This window comes from Vidua macroura, chromosome 21, assembly GCF_024509145.1.
Source record: "Vidua macroura isolate BioBank_ID:100142 chromosome 21, ASM2450914v1, whole genome shotgun sequence".
Lineage (NCBI taxonomy): Eukaryota > Metazoa > Chordata > Aves > Passeriformes > Viduidae > Vidua > Vidua macroura.
This window is the reverse complement of record NC_071591.1, coordinates 8948533-8964996: the sequence shown is the minus strand read 5'-3', so window position 1 is coordinate 8964996 and position 16464 is coordinate 8948533. Positions and strand designations below refer to the sequence as shown.

At 58.4% G+C, this 16464-nt stretch overlaps 1 protein-coding gene across 1 annotated transcript in view; it reads left to right on the top strand.

Moving 5' to 3' along the window:
* The window catches only part of LOC128817884 (collagen alpha-1(I) chain-like), an 83482-nt gene that overhangs the window by 53584 nt on the left and 13434 nt on the right, over positions 1–16464 (top strand). The window contains exons 11-35 of the mRNA XM_053996787.1: positions 3619–3657; positions 3784–3837; positions 4570–4623; positions 5553–5660; positions 6370–6423; positions 7050–7103; positions 7232–7276; positions 7498–7551; positions 8088–8132; positions 8400–8453; positions 8543–8587; positions 8823–8876; positions 9563–9607; positions 10106–10159; positions 10818–10862; positions 11417–11470; positions 12045–12152; positions 13215–13268; positions 13476–13529; positions 13735–13779; positions 14310–14363; positions 14620–14664; positions 15218–15271; positions 16116–16169; positions 16370–16423. Coding sequence (XP_053852762.1) covers positions 3619–3657; positions 3784–3837; positions 4570–4623; positions 5553–5660; positions 6370–6423; positions 7050–7103; positions 7232–7276; positions 7498–7551; positions 8088–8132; positions 8400–8453; positions 8543–8587; positions 8823–8876; positions 9563–9607; positions 10106–10159; positions 10818–10862; positions 11417–11470; positions 12045–12152; positions 13215–13268; positions 13476–13529; positions 13735–13779; positions 14310–14363; positions 14620–14664; positions 15218–15271; positions 16116–16169; positions 16370–16423 — 1380 coding nt within the window. The remainder of the gene's footprint in view (positions 1–3618; positions 3658–3783; positions 3838–4569; positions 4624–5552; positions 5661–6369; positions 6424–7049; positions 7104–7231; positions 7277–7497; positions 7552–8087; positions 8133–8399; positions 8454–8542; positions 8588–8822; positions 8877–9562; positions 9608–10105; positions 10160–10817; positions 10863–11416; positions 11471–12044; positions 12153–13214; positions 13269–13475; positions 13530–13734; positions 13780–14309; positions 14364–14619; positions 14665–15217; positions 15272–16115; positions 16170–16369; positions 16424–16464) is intronic.

The window sequence follows — 16464 nt, the reverse complement described above, 5'->3', positions numbered from 1 at the left end:
CCGGGCCCTGCAGTGTGGCACGATGCTATCAGTGGCTTCAGGGGCAGAGCAACGGGCTGGTGAGAGCTCAGGCTCTGCACTCGGGCTCTCCACAATGGCCCTGGGCAGGATATTTGAGTTCACTGGGGAAGAGCCGTCATTGCATCCTCTGCTCCGGGGCAAATGCCCGGGATTCCGGGGAGAGGATGCAGCGGGAGGATCTCTGCTCTGCCAGCACAGCACACCCGGGGTGGGGATGGTGCTGGAGGAGGAGGAGGAGGATGGTCCTCTGCTGGTCTGGATCTGAGCTTGAATTGACCTGCTGGGAATCCTTGGGGCAGACCTTTGTGGTTTTGGGTTGGACTGGATCAAAGCAGAGATCGGATTCTGCTGGGAAGCGCAGGAGAGTTGATCATCTGCTGAAGTTTTGGTTCACCTGGAGAAGCCCCTTGTTCTCCCATCCTCCTGCTGCCCAGGGCAGGAGCTGTGCAGCTCTCAGTGTGTGCAGGAACAAACAGGGATAGGACAGAGGCAGCTGGATGTCTCCATGCCAGGGATCCCCTTCCAGCAGGGCAGACCCCTCCCTGATCGATTCCTGCTCCCATCCTTTGCTCTGCAGTCAGAATTCCCTTTATTTTCCCCTTGCCTGTGTTTGCAAAGAGCCCTCAGGCCTTGCCCTCCTGCAGGCAGGAACAGCCACATCTATGGATGTTGCTGGGAGCTCCTTGGTGTCCCCAGCTGGGAGTGCTGGAGGGAACATGTCCTGTCTGTGCTCGGGAAACCAAAGCTGGAGAGATGCTAGGGCAAATCCCAGCCCTGGGCTCTGTGCTGTCCCTTGTCCCCTGTGCTGTCCCCTGGCTCTGTACTGTCCCCTGTCCCCTGGCTCTGTGCTGTCCCCTGTCCCCTGGGCTCCGAGTGCTGTCCCCTGTGCTCTGTGCTGTCCCCTGTCCCTTGTCCCCTGGCTCCGTGCTGTCCCCTGGGCTCTGTGTGCTGTCCCCTGGCCCCGTGCTGTCCCCTGTTCCTGTGCTGTCCCCTGTCCCCTGTCACTGTGCTGTCCCCCGGCTCTGTGCTGGCCCGGTCCCCGCAGGGCTGGCCCGGTGCCGATCTCAGGGGAAGGCGGTGTCTGCCGAGGGGGCCGTGGGCCACCCCGAAGCCACGCAGGGCCACTGTGTCTGTGGCCCCGTGACCGCGGCGGTGCCGCCGGCGGCAGTGGGAAAACGCAAAGCCCAGGGCTGGGATTTGCTAATCTCAGCTGCGATAAGGCCGGGGTGGAACTGGCTGCTCTGGGGATGGGGCTGGCAGCCACAGCTCCGTGCTTTGGGGCCGTGCTGGTCGCAATCCCCGTGGTGTGGGGGATTTGGGCTGTCCTGGGGTTTGTTGTTGGCCCAGCCCATGGAAATGCAGGGCAGGGAAGGTGCCACTGCAGGAGGTCGGGCTGGGAAAACGAGGGCTGTGCTGGCTGTCCCAGAGCGGCTGGCGCTGCTGTGCTGCTCTCAGCCTCTCCCGCTGCTTTCCCCTGGAAAAAAGCCTTTGTTGTTAACGGGAACGAAGGAAAAGCAGCTCAAGGCCGCTGTGATTCCAGCCCAAGCCCCTGCCCTGTGTTTGTGTTCCCCAAGTGCTGACAGATGTTGGCTTTGCCAAGAAGTTGTCTCGGTCTGGCTGGAGGGCAGGAACTGCTGCTGGCTTGTTCTGGAGCTGGCTTCAGCAGTGGGGAAGTCCCAGAGTCCTGGGAAGGAGAACTGGAGCTCCCACAGTTACTGGAGAGCTTCATCTGCAGCACCAGACTCCTTTCCTTTTATCCAGCCCCTTAAAAACAGGGGTCAGGCTGGGCAATGGGGCCTGGGAACCTCGGAGGGAAAGGAAAAATCGATCCTTGAGCAAAAAGAGGGAACTTTTAGGGATGTGCTGCTACTTCAGGGTTGGCATCTGCCATGGTGGGGGTGGCACAGCTTGGGGATGGCCATGGGGTGACTGCAGAGGGTGGCACAGGGTGGCCATGGGGTGACTGCAGAGCGTGGCACAGGGTGGGCAGCCAAAGCTGCTCTGCCAGGCCTGAGCTGCTCCCCCCAGGGCTGCTGAAGGGTTCCTCTGCCCTGAAGGTTCCTCTGCCCTGAAGGGTTCCTCTGGCCTGCTCCCGGGCTGGAGTTTTCCAGGAGCCCAGATCCCCGTGGCTGCTGCTCCCCATCCTCCCTCCCCTCCCCTTGTGCTGCTCCCCCCTCCCAGAGCTGCAGCAGCAGCAGAGCTCCGACTGTTTCCTGCTGGAATTGCAGAGCCCATTAACTGCTCTCCCCCTCCCTGGCATCTGCTGCTCTGAAATCCGAGTCCGTGTCTCACGTGGGATTTTTTTCCCCTCTTTTTAAAATGTTGGATGAAATAATATCCTGTCCTGGGCGAATCGGAGTTCACCGATTCCTGAGACAAGGCAAAAGCATTGGCTGTGCTCCAGCCTCCTCCAGCAAGGTTTTGGGAGTGGATTTTGAGGGAAATGAGAACTGGCTGGACAGGAGGAGCGTGGTCCTGCCAGGGGCTGCACCGTTCACCCACGGAAATCAATTTGGGATCAGCTGAAAGGAGCAGGGATGCCATCCATCACCTGCCCCAGAGTGCTGGTCACTGCTCAGAATATTTCCATCTCTTGAAAGCTCTGGGTTTATTTTCCTTCATGAGTTCCTTGGCTTTTCCCCTCTCTCCCCACTGGTAGTGGGGGGCAGATCCTTGGAGCAGGGGACAGGAGGGATTTCCCAGTGCCCTGGAGGTTGAAATTGGGGAGAACAGAGGAATGCTGCCCCTCCAGCTGCCTGGGATTGGGATGCTGGGTAAGGAAAGGGATTTCTGAGCCACTGATACGAGCCAGGATTTGGAGGAGCTGCCTGGACCATAGGTGTGGAGTCACTGTGGGAGGGAGGAGGAGGAGGAAAGATGAGTTTTGCCCCCCTGTGTTGCTGGTAGCTGGAGATGGACATTTTATTTCCCAAAATTTGGGAAAACCTGGATTGGAAGTGTGCAGAGAGGAGGCTGCACCAAGTGGTCTTAGGACCTTTATTTGGAAGGAAATATGATGGGATGAACTGGTTGGGATGGGATTAATCCACCCTGGGCATTTCAGGTGGGTTTCCCCCTCTCTGTGGTCATCTGGTCTTCAGAAAAATTGGAAGTGCATCCGAGATTTGGCTGCTGGGAGCAGCAAGAGGAAAACCTACTTGGGATCTGCTCCTCTGGGTTTTCCAGAGGCTGGAGGAGATTCCCCACGTGGAGTAACCTGCAGGGTCAAACCAGCTGATTTTAGTTTAAAATCTGGCAGTCCCTGTGCTCACCACCACCACGTTTCTGACCTTTCCATGTTCCAAACATTTCTGGTGTCCCAGGGCTGCAGGGCACCATGGAGGAGCTGAATTTCACCAAACCCAGGAGAAGTGGGCTCTCTGCCTAATTTTCTACTGAAGTAGCTCCTTATTTCCATCACCTTATCCTCAGATTGTCCTTCCTCCCATGCCTCACATGCACAGTCTGAAATAAATAAACAAATTAAAGGAGTGGTTCATTGCTGCATCTTCGAAGACAAGGAGATGCGAGCAAAAAGGGATTTGGGATTATTTTTTTTTTTAACATTTTGCTTTTCCCCCTTCATTTTTCTTCCAGCAATCATCATTTTACCAACTCCTGCAGGCGGGCTGGCCGGTGAGTGCTGCTTTGGTCACTTTCAGTTTGGATTTTTCCTCATTGGCAGCTGAGTTCTCCTTGCTCCAAGCACTTGATGTGTTTTACCAACGTTTGTTTTTTGTGTTTTTTTTTATTTTAATCCAGAGAAAACCTGGAGCTCCTGGGCCCCCAGGACACCCTGGGAAAACAGGAGCACCTGTAAGTACCGAAGCCCTGCTGTCCCTTTGGTGGCCTCGCTGCCACCCTGGCTGCCCTGGGGACACTTTCAGGGTGGATGTCCCCAAGCAATCAGGCTGGGGCCGCTGCTGGGCTGTAATTAGGGGCTTTGGGATTGGGTTTCAAAGCAGCCTAATGGATTTCTTGTCTGCTTCCCACTGAAACCCGGGATGTTTGATATCCAGCTCCCAGGGTTGTCCTGGCAGCTGCAGCCCCTCCGCTCTGCCAGCGTTTCCTGGGGCATCAGGTTCCAGCCCTTGGTTTTGGGGAAGGGACCATGTGGATCCCTCCCAGAGGCACAAAAACAAGGCAGGGAAGGGCTGGGGTAGGATTTGTGTGGGGCCAGCCTGTGCTGGGGGGTCTCAGCTCCATGCCCACTAGCTTGGCATTGCTGGGTGATGCTTCCCCCCCATCTGGCCATAAGGCAGAGGAAAAGAAGGCAAAATCCTCTGTCCTGTCCTGACAAAATTCTTTTGTCCTAAGGCAAAATTCTCATCCCATCAGGAACCAAAGCAGTGCAAAAAATGATCCGCTGCTGACTCCAAACCTGCCCTGGGCACGGTGGGCAGGGTGGGGGTGCCAGGGATGTGAATTCTCCCACTCTGCCCTTCCCAATGTCACCTCTGGGCATTGCTGCTTGTCCTGCCAGCCTCCACAGGGCTCGGGGCAGGATGGGGGGACACCTCGGGTGACTCAGTCCCTGTTTGTGCACAGGGAGCCTGCGGAGCACCGGGAGAGCCGGGGGAGAAAGGCCAGCGGGGGTACCCGGTGAGTCAGGGCTGGGGGGGTGTGGGGACACTTGGGACAGGTTGATTGTGCCCTCAGGGCTGCCCTGGGACCCTCAGCAACCCTGCCCCTCTTGGATCAGCCCCTGCCTGCGTGAGGGAGAGTCGTGATGGGCTTGGGAACAGCTTGGGAATGGTGTTCCCGGTTTGGAGTGATGAGATCCATGCCCTGGTCCCTCCCTGCTGTGCCAGGCAGGGGTGGCTCTGCACAAAGTCATTCTCCTGCTGCTCCTCTTGTGCTGCAGCGCCAGGGATGGCTCAGTCACAGCTCAGCACAGCCCCTTTGGGTGCTGCACACCTCTGGGTGATGCCCTCCCAAAGTCCCTTTGTCACCCCCTGGAACCGCCCCAGCTCTGCAGGGGACGGTGAGCTCTGCCTGTGCCCTCCATGGGGATCCCTCATGGGATCCCATCTCCCCTGGGGTTGCCCAGCTCAGCTCCCTGTGGGATTTAGGTGCCCTGTGGGTACCAGGAAAGGAGAGCAATGTCCCGCTCTCCCACGCCACTGCTCTGCAGCCTGCCTGAATTCAGGAGTGCACCGGGCTCAGGGGTAAAGCTGGAGCTTTAGCTGCTCATGGATCCTGGGGTGGATCTGCTCTGACTCCTGCATGTGGAAAAGGGTCAGGAATGGCTCTGAGGCAGGAGCTGAGGCAGGAGCTTTCACTCGACCTTCTCTCACTGCATTTCTTCTTCCCTGCCCTCCGTGCTGCTTCCTGCTGTGCAACCCCTGGCTCCAACTATCCCAGGGATTTGGAGGGAACCTGGAAAGATCCACCTGCCCAACACTTGCAGCCCCTGGATGCACAGAGCTTTTCCCCAGCTCCAGAGCCAGAGGCAGGCAGAGCTCAGAGTTTCTTTATTGCTTTCATAATGTGGATATTTTAATTTTCCGTGCTTGGATTTTTCTCCCCAGGGGGAACCCGGGCTCCAGGGCTTGCCAGGACGTGTGGGATACCCCGGCTCTGATGGTTTCCCTGGCTTGGATGGCAAACCTGGGCCCTGGGGGCTGCCAGGGGAGCAGGTGAGCCGTGGGCAGGCAGGGCCAGGGAAGGCTCAGGATCAGGGGGAAGCTGGAGCTCCAAACCCTGGGCTGGAGACAGGGAATTCCTGAAGCTGCCCTTCCATCTCTTGCCTCCTTTAGAATATTTCTCCTCATCCCCCAAACCAGGCAGGCCTCAGTTAGTGCCTCGAGGTTTAGATTTGCCAGGAATAAAAGGGTTGTGGGGCATCCCACATGGGCATTAGGGGGCTGGGATACCCAGAGCTGCAGCTCCTGGGTGGGGTGGGTCTGAGCAGCAGGGCTGGGCTGCTGCACCTGGACCTCCTCGTGGCAAATAACTGCAAATCCTGGAATGCCTTGGGTTGGAAGGGACCTTAAAAATCATCTCATTCCACCCTGTGCCAGGGGCAGGGACACCTTCCACTAGACCAGTGGCCTTGAGGGCTCAAAACTGGGAGGGTGAGCAGGAAATGAGAGGAATTCCAGAATGCCTGGATCGTGTCCAATCCAGGAATCTGGTTCCTTGGTGCCTGCCCTTGTCCAGACCCTGGCAGCAATCCCTGGGGAGTACAGGCAACGCCCCTGGGCTCGGGAGCTTTCTCAGGGGGGTTTAGAGGACAGGGACTGGAGGGTGCTGGAAAGTTTGGGGCTCTCAGCAGCTGCTGGGGAGCGGGGTGGACATGGGTGGCAGCCCCTCAGTGCCTGCCCTTCTCCTTCCTCCCCTTCCCAGGGCCTCCAGGGCTTCCAGGGTGACCGAGGGCTGGCTGGGGACAAGGGAGAAGAGGTGAGTTGGCTCTGCCTTGCACAGCCATGGGCACGATGAGGTGCCAGCCCCAGTCCCAGCAGTGCCAAACCCAGCACCTTTCACACTGGTCGCACTGGTACCAGCACTGCTCCTGCAGCTCCTCCCCAGGGCTTTGTCAGCCAGGATGGAAAATGTCCATAAAACAGTGAATGCTGGTGGTTTGTCACCCTTTAATTTTTTAATTTTCCATCACTTAGTCTTCTTCAGGCCAACATTTTTAGAGCTGCCCAGGAGATTTTTGGGCTCCTCCAAGGTCTGATCATCCTGGTGGGTTTGAGACCTAATTTCTTCTTTTTGCTGCAGCAGTCCCACGTGGGTTATCAGATCCCTGTTCTGGGCCTCACTTTGTGCCCTCCTGCCTGTGCAGAGCCCTGTGCCAGCCCTGTGTCACTGCTGTGGGTGACACGGTGCCCCAGGAGCTCAGGGAGGCGACACCATGCTGGGCACCAGCAGCCAGCCTTTGCCCCATGTAGCACAACCTTGAGGGTCCCCATCCTCCTGTCCCACCCTGATTGTGTCCTTTGAGGCACAGCAGCCACAGTTTAACTCCTGGTGGCCCAGCTGGGGCTCATCCTTGTTCCCATTTCATCCTTGTTCCTTTTCAGGGTTTCTTGGGAGACCCTGGACCAGCTGGGGACAAAGGAGAGAAGGGAGTGAAGGTGAGGGTGGCTGTCCCTGCCCCTCACAGCCCTGCCAGGGTGGGCAGGGGTCTCTCCTTCCCTGCCACAGCCCCCCAGCCCCAGGTCCTGCTCTCCTCCATCACTCAGGCTGCTCTTGGCTTTTCCAGGGGGTGAAGGGAGAGAATGGGCTGCCAGGTCCGGCAGGGCTCCAGGTGAGTTCCCTGGGGAGCTGGAGGTGTCCCACACCCTTCCCTCCATGCCCTTTGCCTGCCCCCTGTCCCTCTCTGCGATGTCCCCAAGCTCCAGCCCATGCTCTCCTGGCTTTGGCAAAGCCCTCGTGGGCTCTGTGTTGTCCCTGCCCCTCTTGTGAGGGAGGGGACAAAGGCAGTGTCACCTCAGGCTGCTGACACCTCATTCCTGGCTTCTCTCCCAGGGGCTGGCGGGGCTGAAGGGTGCCATGGGCTTCCAGGGCCCTGCAGGGCCAGAGGTGAGTGGATTTTCCTTCTCTGTGCCCTCCCCAAAGGGGTGCAGGAGTGGGGGATTCCCACTGGGAAGAGGGGTCTGAGCAGAGATTTGCACCCAGGCACGTTGGGGTCTTGCCTCCAGCATTTCCCATCCCTGTTCTGGCTGGGAACGAGGAGAAATGAAGAGAAAGGAGCGGTTCCAGAGCACATTGGGATTTATTTTTGGTGGCCACCTCCAGCTGAGATGAATCCCAGGCTGGCAGCACCTGGTTTTTCCAGGCTGCTCTCAGCATATGGATAGCTCAGTGCTCCCACATAACTGGGAGACATCCCGTCCAGGAGAGGGTTGGAAAAGGCTTTGAAAGGAAAACTGAAGTGGTTTGGTGGTGAATGGATGAATTCTCAAGTGTGAAAGGGAGCTGGGGTTGGTCAGCAAATGTCCGAGGGGGCATCAAGCAGCTGATGTGAAGAAATGTGAAAAATGATGTGAAGAAAAAGGGGGGTTTGGGCTGAAGGAGAGAAAGCAAAAAAAAAGGCTTTTTTTTCTCTCCTGCTGCAGGGAGAAGATGGCTCAGTGGGTCCCCCGGGCCCTGCTGGCCCCGTGGTGAGTCTCAGAGTTTGGTACAGATGGAAGTTGAGGCAGCAGAGCTGCTGCTGCCCCGAGTGCCACTTTCTTCATCCCTTGTTCTAATTTACACCTGAAACGCTGCATTTGGTTAAAACCATCCCTGGCAGCGGGGGGAGGAATGCAAAAGGACCAGTGGTGTTAAAACTCACCAGCAAAGCCCTCCAGCATCCCCAGTAGCCCCGGGATGCTCAGAAGTCCCTGTCCCACCTGCCCTGTGGGGCTCAGCAGGGTCTTGCCTTGCAGGGAGAGCCCGGCCAGCCGGGATCCGTGGGATGCCGAGGCATCAATGGCTCTCAGGTGGGTGTGCCCCGGTGCCCATCCTTTGCTGTTTGGGATTTTGCCGTCGCTGCTGCGCTCACCCCGCCCCTGCCCTGCTCTCTCCGCAGGGGGAAATGGGCCCTCCTGGGATGGCCGGACCCCGCGGCCCCAAGGTAGGTGACCCCGGGGTGGGAGGCTGTCCCAGGCTCACCCCGCCTGGAGGGGTCTCCTCCAGCTGGGAGGGGTGCGAAAAACCCACCCCAACAGCTGCAGAGGCTGGCTCAGGGCTGGGAATCCTTTCTGTGGCCCTCAGTGTGCCATAAGCTGGGAACTCTGGAGCTCCTCAGCGGCTGGGAATTGCCAGGAGAGGTTCTGATGCTAACGGCAGCTCCTGTCCCCCCTCTGCAGGGACCCCAGGGCTTGCAGGGCAGGCGTGGCCCCCCCGGCCCCAGGGGCTCTCAGGTGAGTGGTGCTGTCCTGGGCTGGGTGCATCCCCCCAGTTCTCTTCCAGGAGCTGCTGGCATCTGTCCCCCATGTATTTGGGAAGTGGATGTGAAATCCTTGACCTTGGGGGTCCTGGTGGCCCCCCAGGAGTGGGTGGGTGGTGTGGTGTTCACATTCTCTGAACAGAGACAGACATGATTCTCCCTCCCAGGATTTTTCCTGGGAAGTTGTGAAATGCAGTGAGAAAGGTCAGAGAAGGAAGAAAACAATTCTTATCTCTATTGGCTGCTCCTGTTGTTTGGCACATGTGGAATGTGTTATGGAGATTGTTTACCCAAGAGTGATTTGCTAATTGGACACAGTGATGGTTGTGTGGATTGATTGGCCAATTGGGTCTGGGTTTTTTTCTTTAGTATCTTTTTAGTATGATATATTTCTAGTATAGTATTAATTGAATATAATTTAGCCTAATAAAAGCAATTTATTCAGCCTTCTGCAACATGGAGTCAGAGCATGTTATTCCCCCTTCAAGGGTCACTGCTTCGATCGGGTGGGAAGGGCTGTGTCCCCTGGGTGGGGACACTGTCCCTGAGGTGTGAGGCAGCTCCTGGGCAGGCTCCTGTGGGCTGGGGTCTCATCCCCAGAGCAGGACAGGGAGCCACATCCCTCTTCTCCCAACATCTCCCTGCCTTTGCTTTTCCCAGGGTCCAGCAGGGCTGGAGGGATCCACAGGTCCCAAAGGAGACACAGTAAGAGCGTTTTTCTGGACCTTGGTGGGGATGAAGCCCAGCTTGGAGGGATTTCCCCTCAGGGACCTGACATATGGGGCTGAGGGGGTCCTTGTTCCTGTTTTTGGAGGGGAGAGGGGGCAGCACTTCCAGCTGATCTCCCAGTGCCACCTGGTCACCCCGGGGAGGGGACGTGGAGGGGCTGGGTGCTGGAATGAGAGCCCCCTGCACTCTGGGACAGGGACAGGAGCCAGGGAACGGCTGGGGCTGGGCCAGGGCAGGTCAGGCTGGAGAGCAGGAAAGGTTCTTCCCCCAGAGGGTGCTGGCACTGCCCAGGCTCCCCAGGGAATGGGCACGGCCCCGAGGCTGCCAGAGCTCCAGGAGCGTTTGGCCAGCGCTGCCAGGGATGCCCAGGGTGGGGTTGTTGGGGGGTCTGGGCAGGGACAGGGGCTGGGCTGGGTCATCCTTGGGGTCCCTTCCAGCCTAGGACAGTCTGTGATTCCAGGATTCCTCCTGCAGGGTGCAGACGGTGCCCCTGGGGTGAGGGGACAGCTGGGACAGGAGGGCCCTGGGGTAAGTGCATGGGAAGGGGGTGGCTGGATGTGGGGTGCTCTCATCCTCCCCCTGACAGCCCCACAAAATCCTGCAGGGAATCCCATTTCCCCAGCTTCCCACAGGGCTGGTGGAGATGCCAGCCACATCCCTGTGGCCACAGTCCCCATCCCCAAAGCTCCTCTTTTTATTCTCGATTTTTATTCTTTCCCTTTGGATTTATCAGCAGAGATGGCCCAGCCCTGCTGATTCCTTCCCTAGGACACCCTTTTCCCAAGGGATTTGGGTGCTCAGGTGCCCTTTCTAGAGGCTTGGGACAGCCTGACCTTCCTCCTGCCTGGCCCAGGTGTCCCTTTCTGTGTGCTGGGACCCCAAACCACAGAGCTGAGAACTGGGGCAGGGGTGGGATGAGGGGTGGGATGTGGGGGGTGCATTTTGGAGTCAAACAAGGTCCTCATCCTCATCTTAGGGGCAGCCTTGGGAGGGTTTGTGACTCTCCTGGTCCCTTTTTGGGGAAAAATCCCACTGGGGCATCTCAGCAGCAGCCCTTGTAGAGCCAAAGTGGTGCCCCCATTTCCAGCCCATCCCTGTGCTGTGGGTAGTTTGTCACCTCCAGGAGCACACGCAATGCTTCCCTTGGTGTTTTTCTTTTTACCTTGCATTCTCTGTCTCTCTGAAGGGTTTTCTTGGCCTGCCAGGTGCAAAAGGCACCCAAGGAGAGCAGGTGAGTGATGGCATCCATGGGATCCTGCTTTGGAAGCAGGGGAGGCGAGGCAGAGCAGCCCAAAGCTGCGGCTCCGCGTTCTTTATGTGTGCTTGGACTTGATGTTTGAGTAGGTGCCAGCTGGAGCTGTTTGGGAAGGCAGAGCTGAGCTTGGGCTCCTTTTGCTGTAATAAGAGGAGCTTTCAGACTTGGGAGTGCCTGAGGAGTCACCTGCCTTTGGGAGCTCCGGGAGGTGGGAACGCTTTGGCCTGAGCTAAAGAACACAGCAGTGAGGAGAAGACACTTGTCATTGTTTTGGTGGTGCCAGAGATGCCACCACCAGCTGGGAGCTGGCACTGGCACTGCCATGGGCTGCTGGGCTTGGTTTGGTGGGGATTGAACCCAGAAGTCCCGGAGCCAGATCCAGCAGGTCCCTGCTCCCAGCTCAGAAAGGCCCATCCAGAGAAAAGCCCTGAGTGGAACAGGGCAAAATTCTCTTTCTTTGGTGCCGGGGTCAGAGCACAGCTTGCACCAGGGGTTCCTCAGTGTAACCTCCACTGCTGCTGCTCTTGCAGGGCTGCCGAGGTCCGGGTGGAGCCAAGGGAGATTTGGGAGCCAAAGGAGGCAAGGTACCAATTCCCGAGCCTGTGGTGCTTCCAAATGCCACCTGGAGGTCCCTGGCCACCCTGGGGAGGGGACATGGAGGGGCTGGGTGCTGGAATGAGAGCCCCCTGCACTCTGGGACAGGGACAGGAGCCAGGGAACGGCTGGGGCTGGGCCAGGGCAGCTCAGGCTGGAGAGCAGGAAAGGTTCTTCCCCCAGAGGGTGCTGGCACTGCCCAGGCTCCCCAGGGAATGGGCACGGCTCATGGAGCTGCTCCTTGTGTTGCTCAGATGTGCTTTGCCCAGCTGTGGGTGGGTGTGGCTGCCCGAGGAGCCTGGGCCCTGTTGGGTTTAGGGGTCTGTGAGGGCCAGGCAGCCCTTTTTGTGCTGATCCCACCACCTGATCCATCCTCCCCTGCTCCTTCTCGCTTTGCCTGTTTAAACAATGTCTTTCCCCATTTCAGGTGCCCCAGGGATGCTGGGGGAGGAGGGTTTGGGGTGCCCACCCCTGCCAGTGATGGGTTCTCCAGGGGAATTCCTGCCCGTGGATCCGGGAATTGCTGTCCCTGCTTTGTGACACTCAGTGTTTTGTTCCTCCAAGGGCCCACGAGGAGCACAAGGAGCAAAAGGCCCTCCAGGAACCCGGGGCCAGGGGGGCTTGCAGGGCTTCCCCGGCCCCCGAGGGGCTGCAGGGCCACGGGGACCAGACGTGAGTGCCACTGCTGGGATGGAGTGTCACTGGGGAGGGGAGCACACGTGTGTCACAGCGTGGGGACAGCCCTGAGGGGGCAGGCAGTGCTGATTTATGGGATCTCTGCTAAGGGATGCCTTTAACAGCATCAGCCATGGGGAGCTTGGCCCAGAGCCCCCAGCCTTGGGGCTGCAGGTGCCCCCAGCACCCAAACTGAGCTGTGCTCTGCCTGCTCCACACCTCTGCACCCCAAAATTCGCTGCTGGGTTCACTGGGCAGAGGATTGCCAGCCCTCCCCTGCTGCCCCAGCCCGAGCAGCTCTGCAGGATCCTGCTGAGTCCCTGCTCTGGGCCAGCTCCTGTGCAGCTTTTGGGAGCAGAGGGTTTGTGGATTGCTCATTTTTGCCCCTCTCTGACTCCTGCCAGGCTCCCTGCTCCTGGAGCCTGTGCTGGCAGCCTCAAGGGCTTTGGTGTGTGCCCTGAGAGAGCTGTCTGGGAGACTGAACCCACCTCCAGATCCGTGTCTGAGGCTGGCTGCTGATCCCTAGTGATTCCCAGCTTCTCAGGAAAAGGAGGATTATTTTCCCACCCACCTTTCCAGTCTGCAGGGGACGCCCTCCCACTCCCAGGGCTTTTGGGATACCCTCCTGGATCTGCTCTTTTGCTCTCCAGGATGAGTAACAGCTCCTCCCACCTCTCCAGGAGCTGGGGATGCAGCAGGAATCCTCTCCTGCCTTGTCCACCCTCCCAGGCAGCGCTGCTGGCACAGGGGCTGGAGCAGGCAGCAGCCGTGGCACAGCAGTCCTTGGAATTGCCTTTAATTTGTCCACCAGGAAACAAAAATATCCAACCATGTCGTTTTGGGCCGCACCAAACTGCTGAGATTTTTCTTTCTGCCTGGTTTTCTAGCCCGGGGATGGGGGAAGTCCCCATTCCCACCAAAGCTCAGCTGGTGCCATTTATTAATGTCACCTGTGGTCACACTCGCAGTGCTTGTCCCTACACCAGCAGCAGGCTGGTGACTCCCCCGGGATCAGGGGCTGTGTTTTCCCTGGATCATTCCTCCCCTCTCTCCTGGCAGGGGGAAGAAGGTCAGATCGGCCCTGCAGGGCTAAACAGCAGCGAGGGACCCAAGGTCAGTGCCAGAATTTGCTGCTTTCCCATGGGCTGCCCACTTCCTTTTGTGGCAAACAGGGATGTGCCCACCCTGCCAGGGTCCCAGCACCCAGGGCCACCATCCTGGGGGGTCTCCAGCCTCTTGTGCCCCTCCCTGTGCATGGCATCCCCCTGACCTGCCCCTATAGATTTGCAATGTCTGTGTTTTCCTTTGTGTGGATTTTAGGGATGCCAAGGACCTGATGGCCCCAAGGGAAGCCCAGGACCGCGGGGAGCCCGGGTAACTAACGGGGTGCTGGAATTTGGGGCTGGATCTTGGAGCATCTTTGGCTGTGGGGGATTGAAACAACCCTGGATTGAAACATGCCTTGCTTGGCTTGGGAAGTGCTGGGCCAGAGCACATCCTTCAGGCACAAGATTTTCCTCCAGATCTGCAGCTTTGCTGCTGGCAGAGGGATGGTTTTGTGATTCCTGCGGTTTTCCAGGGCCGTGTGGGGCAGCGTGGGCTGGTTGGAGTCCCTGGATTGCCTGTAAGTAGAGGATATCCCACATCCCTGGGCTGCCATGGGGAGCTGCTGGCTCTGGGACATGGGAGCAGCATCCTGGGATGTGGCCAGACCAGAGGGTCAGGAATTTGAGCAGGAAAAGTTGGGATGAGCATCTCAGGCTGTGGCACATTGCTTTTTGACAAACCACCTGCCCAACACCACGAATGCTGAGCACAGAAAATTCCAGGAAAGAACTTTATAAGGAAGCTTTGTTATTCAGAGCTGAGGCTGGTGAAGGAGCCAGGAATAAATAGCTGGGGCAGGAGGAGGGAAAACCCAGCCGAGGTGTTCCTGGTGGGAACAGCTTCCCTCCCACGTGGATGTTATTTCCCATCCCAATGGATGGAGCAGGGAGGAGCTGCCGGAGCTGCGTGGGACGAGCTGTGCACGGAGGAATGCACAGCTCCACAGGCAGTGCCACTGCTGATGTCCCACACTGTCACCCTGCAGGGTGGCTCTGGGGCTGGGGGAGCCCTTGGTGGGGCCACCCTGAGACAAAACTCTCCTTGCAGGGCTTGCGGGGCGTGCCGGGAGCGGAGGGCGCAGAAGGAAAGCCTGGTACACAGGTTCCCATCCTGCATCTGTACTTGCCTGGGGACAGGGTGCTGGGATGTGTGGGCAGGGGCAGCTGAGCCCATGGGGACACTTCCCAACCTCCCATCCCGTGGCCATGGGGGACAAAACCTGATACCATCAGTGGGGACACTTCCCAACCTCCCATCCTTGTGGCTGTGTGGGACAAGACCTTGATACCGTGGACGTTGCCATGATGGGGACTGGGAGAGGCTGTTCTGCTTCCTCACCCTTGTCCTCACCCTGCAGGGACACCCAGGGATCGTGGGCAGCCCAGGCAGGAGGGGACCACTGGTGAGTAGAGCTGATTTCTGGCTTTATCCCTTTGGGAATGTGCCTCCAAAGCATGTCCATGGGCAGCTGGAGGGTGCTCCTCTGGGAATCCTGCTCAGGGGGGAAGCATTGGGAACAGGGCAGTGGGATTTCCCACCCCTGGCACTGCTAGCCTGAACAAATCCAGCAGCAAGACTGGGGCTGGCAGCACGTTTTCCCTTCTGCAGGATATCATATATTTATCTTTGCTCTGAAATTAAAAAAATAATTAAAAAATAAAAATCTGGTGCTCCTCTCAAAAAAGAGGATGAAAACTGGGTCAGAGACACACCTGAGTGCTGCCAGCATCACACAGAGTGTCTGGGGCACGAGTGGGCGTTGTGTCTGTCCACTCACAGCTGTAGTGATTCCATGAGGAATCCAGGAGCTGGATTTGAAGGAAAAGCCCCAGTGCTGCCTTGACCAGGCTGGGCCCTTCACCTGTGCTTTGGGTGGGGCTCAAACCTGGGGCTGAGTCTCTCCATCCTCCTCTCCTTCCCTCCCTCCATGGCTCCTCTGCTGCCCTTCCCTCTAGGGATTTGCTGGTTTGCCAGGGGCCCGTGGGCATGCTGGAACTCCTGGATCCATAGTAAGGAAAAAAAAAAATATTCCTCTGCATGAACTGTGTGTTTTTCTAGGTGGGATGTCAGTGGGGCTGGTGCTGCTGGTGGGGAATGTGGGACTTTCTTTGGGAATCAGGGCATCTGTAGGATCTGATCTTAGCTGGTTGATAAAACACATTTAAAAGCCTCAGTGGTGGAAATAACTGGGGCTAGGGAAGAGCAGAATCATTCCCCCAAGGAATCAGCCTGCTCCAGGAACTGTGCAGCCTCCCTGAGCCTGGCAGGGTGTCCATGGGGAATGGCAGCTCATGGAAACCCTCCGTGGCTGAGCAGGAGCTGCCTCTGGGTCCTGGGAGGACATCCCAGTGGCAGAGGGTGGCACAGGTTCAGGGGGAGGGTGCTGGCACTGCCCAGGCTCCCCAGGGAATGGGCACGGCCCCGAGGCTGCCAGAGCTCCAGGAGCGTTTGGCCAGCGCTGCCAGGGGTGCACAGGGTGGGGTTGGTGGGGGTCTGGGCAGGGACAGGGGGTGGCACTCGATCCTGGTGGGTCCCTCCAGCTCAGTGACCTGGGATGGAGACCTGGAACAGCTCCTGCAGCTGGAACAGCTCCTCCCTGAGAGCTTGCACCCAGCTGGGCTTGGTGGTGATGTTGGGAGCAAGGATTGTCACCTTCCCTGGTGACAGCCCTGCCAGCCATGGGGGCCGGTGTGCAGGAGCCACCAGGACCAGCCACGAAGGCCGAGTTTGCCCCCTGTGACCCTGTTGGGCCCAGGTGACCCCTGGCCATGAGCTGGGGGCAGCAGTGAGGGCTCGGGGGGCTCATCTGCTCTCAGCCTTTGACTGACACCTCCTCCCCAAATAATCCCAAAGGGCTCTCCAGGAAAGCCTGGACCTGATGGAGACCCGGGTTGCTCGGGCCCAAAGGTGAGAGCTGGGTTTGGGGGGGGCTGGCTGGGGAGTGATGGTGGAGCACAGCCCCCAGAGACTGCCCTGGGGAGAACCTGGGGGGATCCCATGGACCCAGGCCAAGGGCTCCTCACATCCCATGGGATCACTGAGAAAGGGAGGGTGCCTGACTGCATCCCCAGAGTGGGGTTTGCTAATTCTCTTGTTTTGCCTGCCAGGGGCTGGCTGGGAAGCCCGGCTTGGAGGGGCCACAAGGACCTGTGGGCACCTATGTAAGTGATGGAGCTGCCCACGGAGGGGACACGGCGGTGGC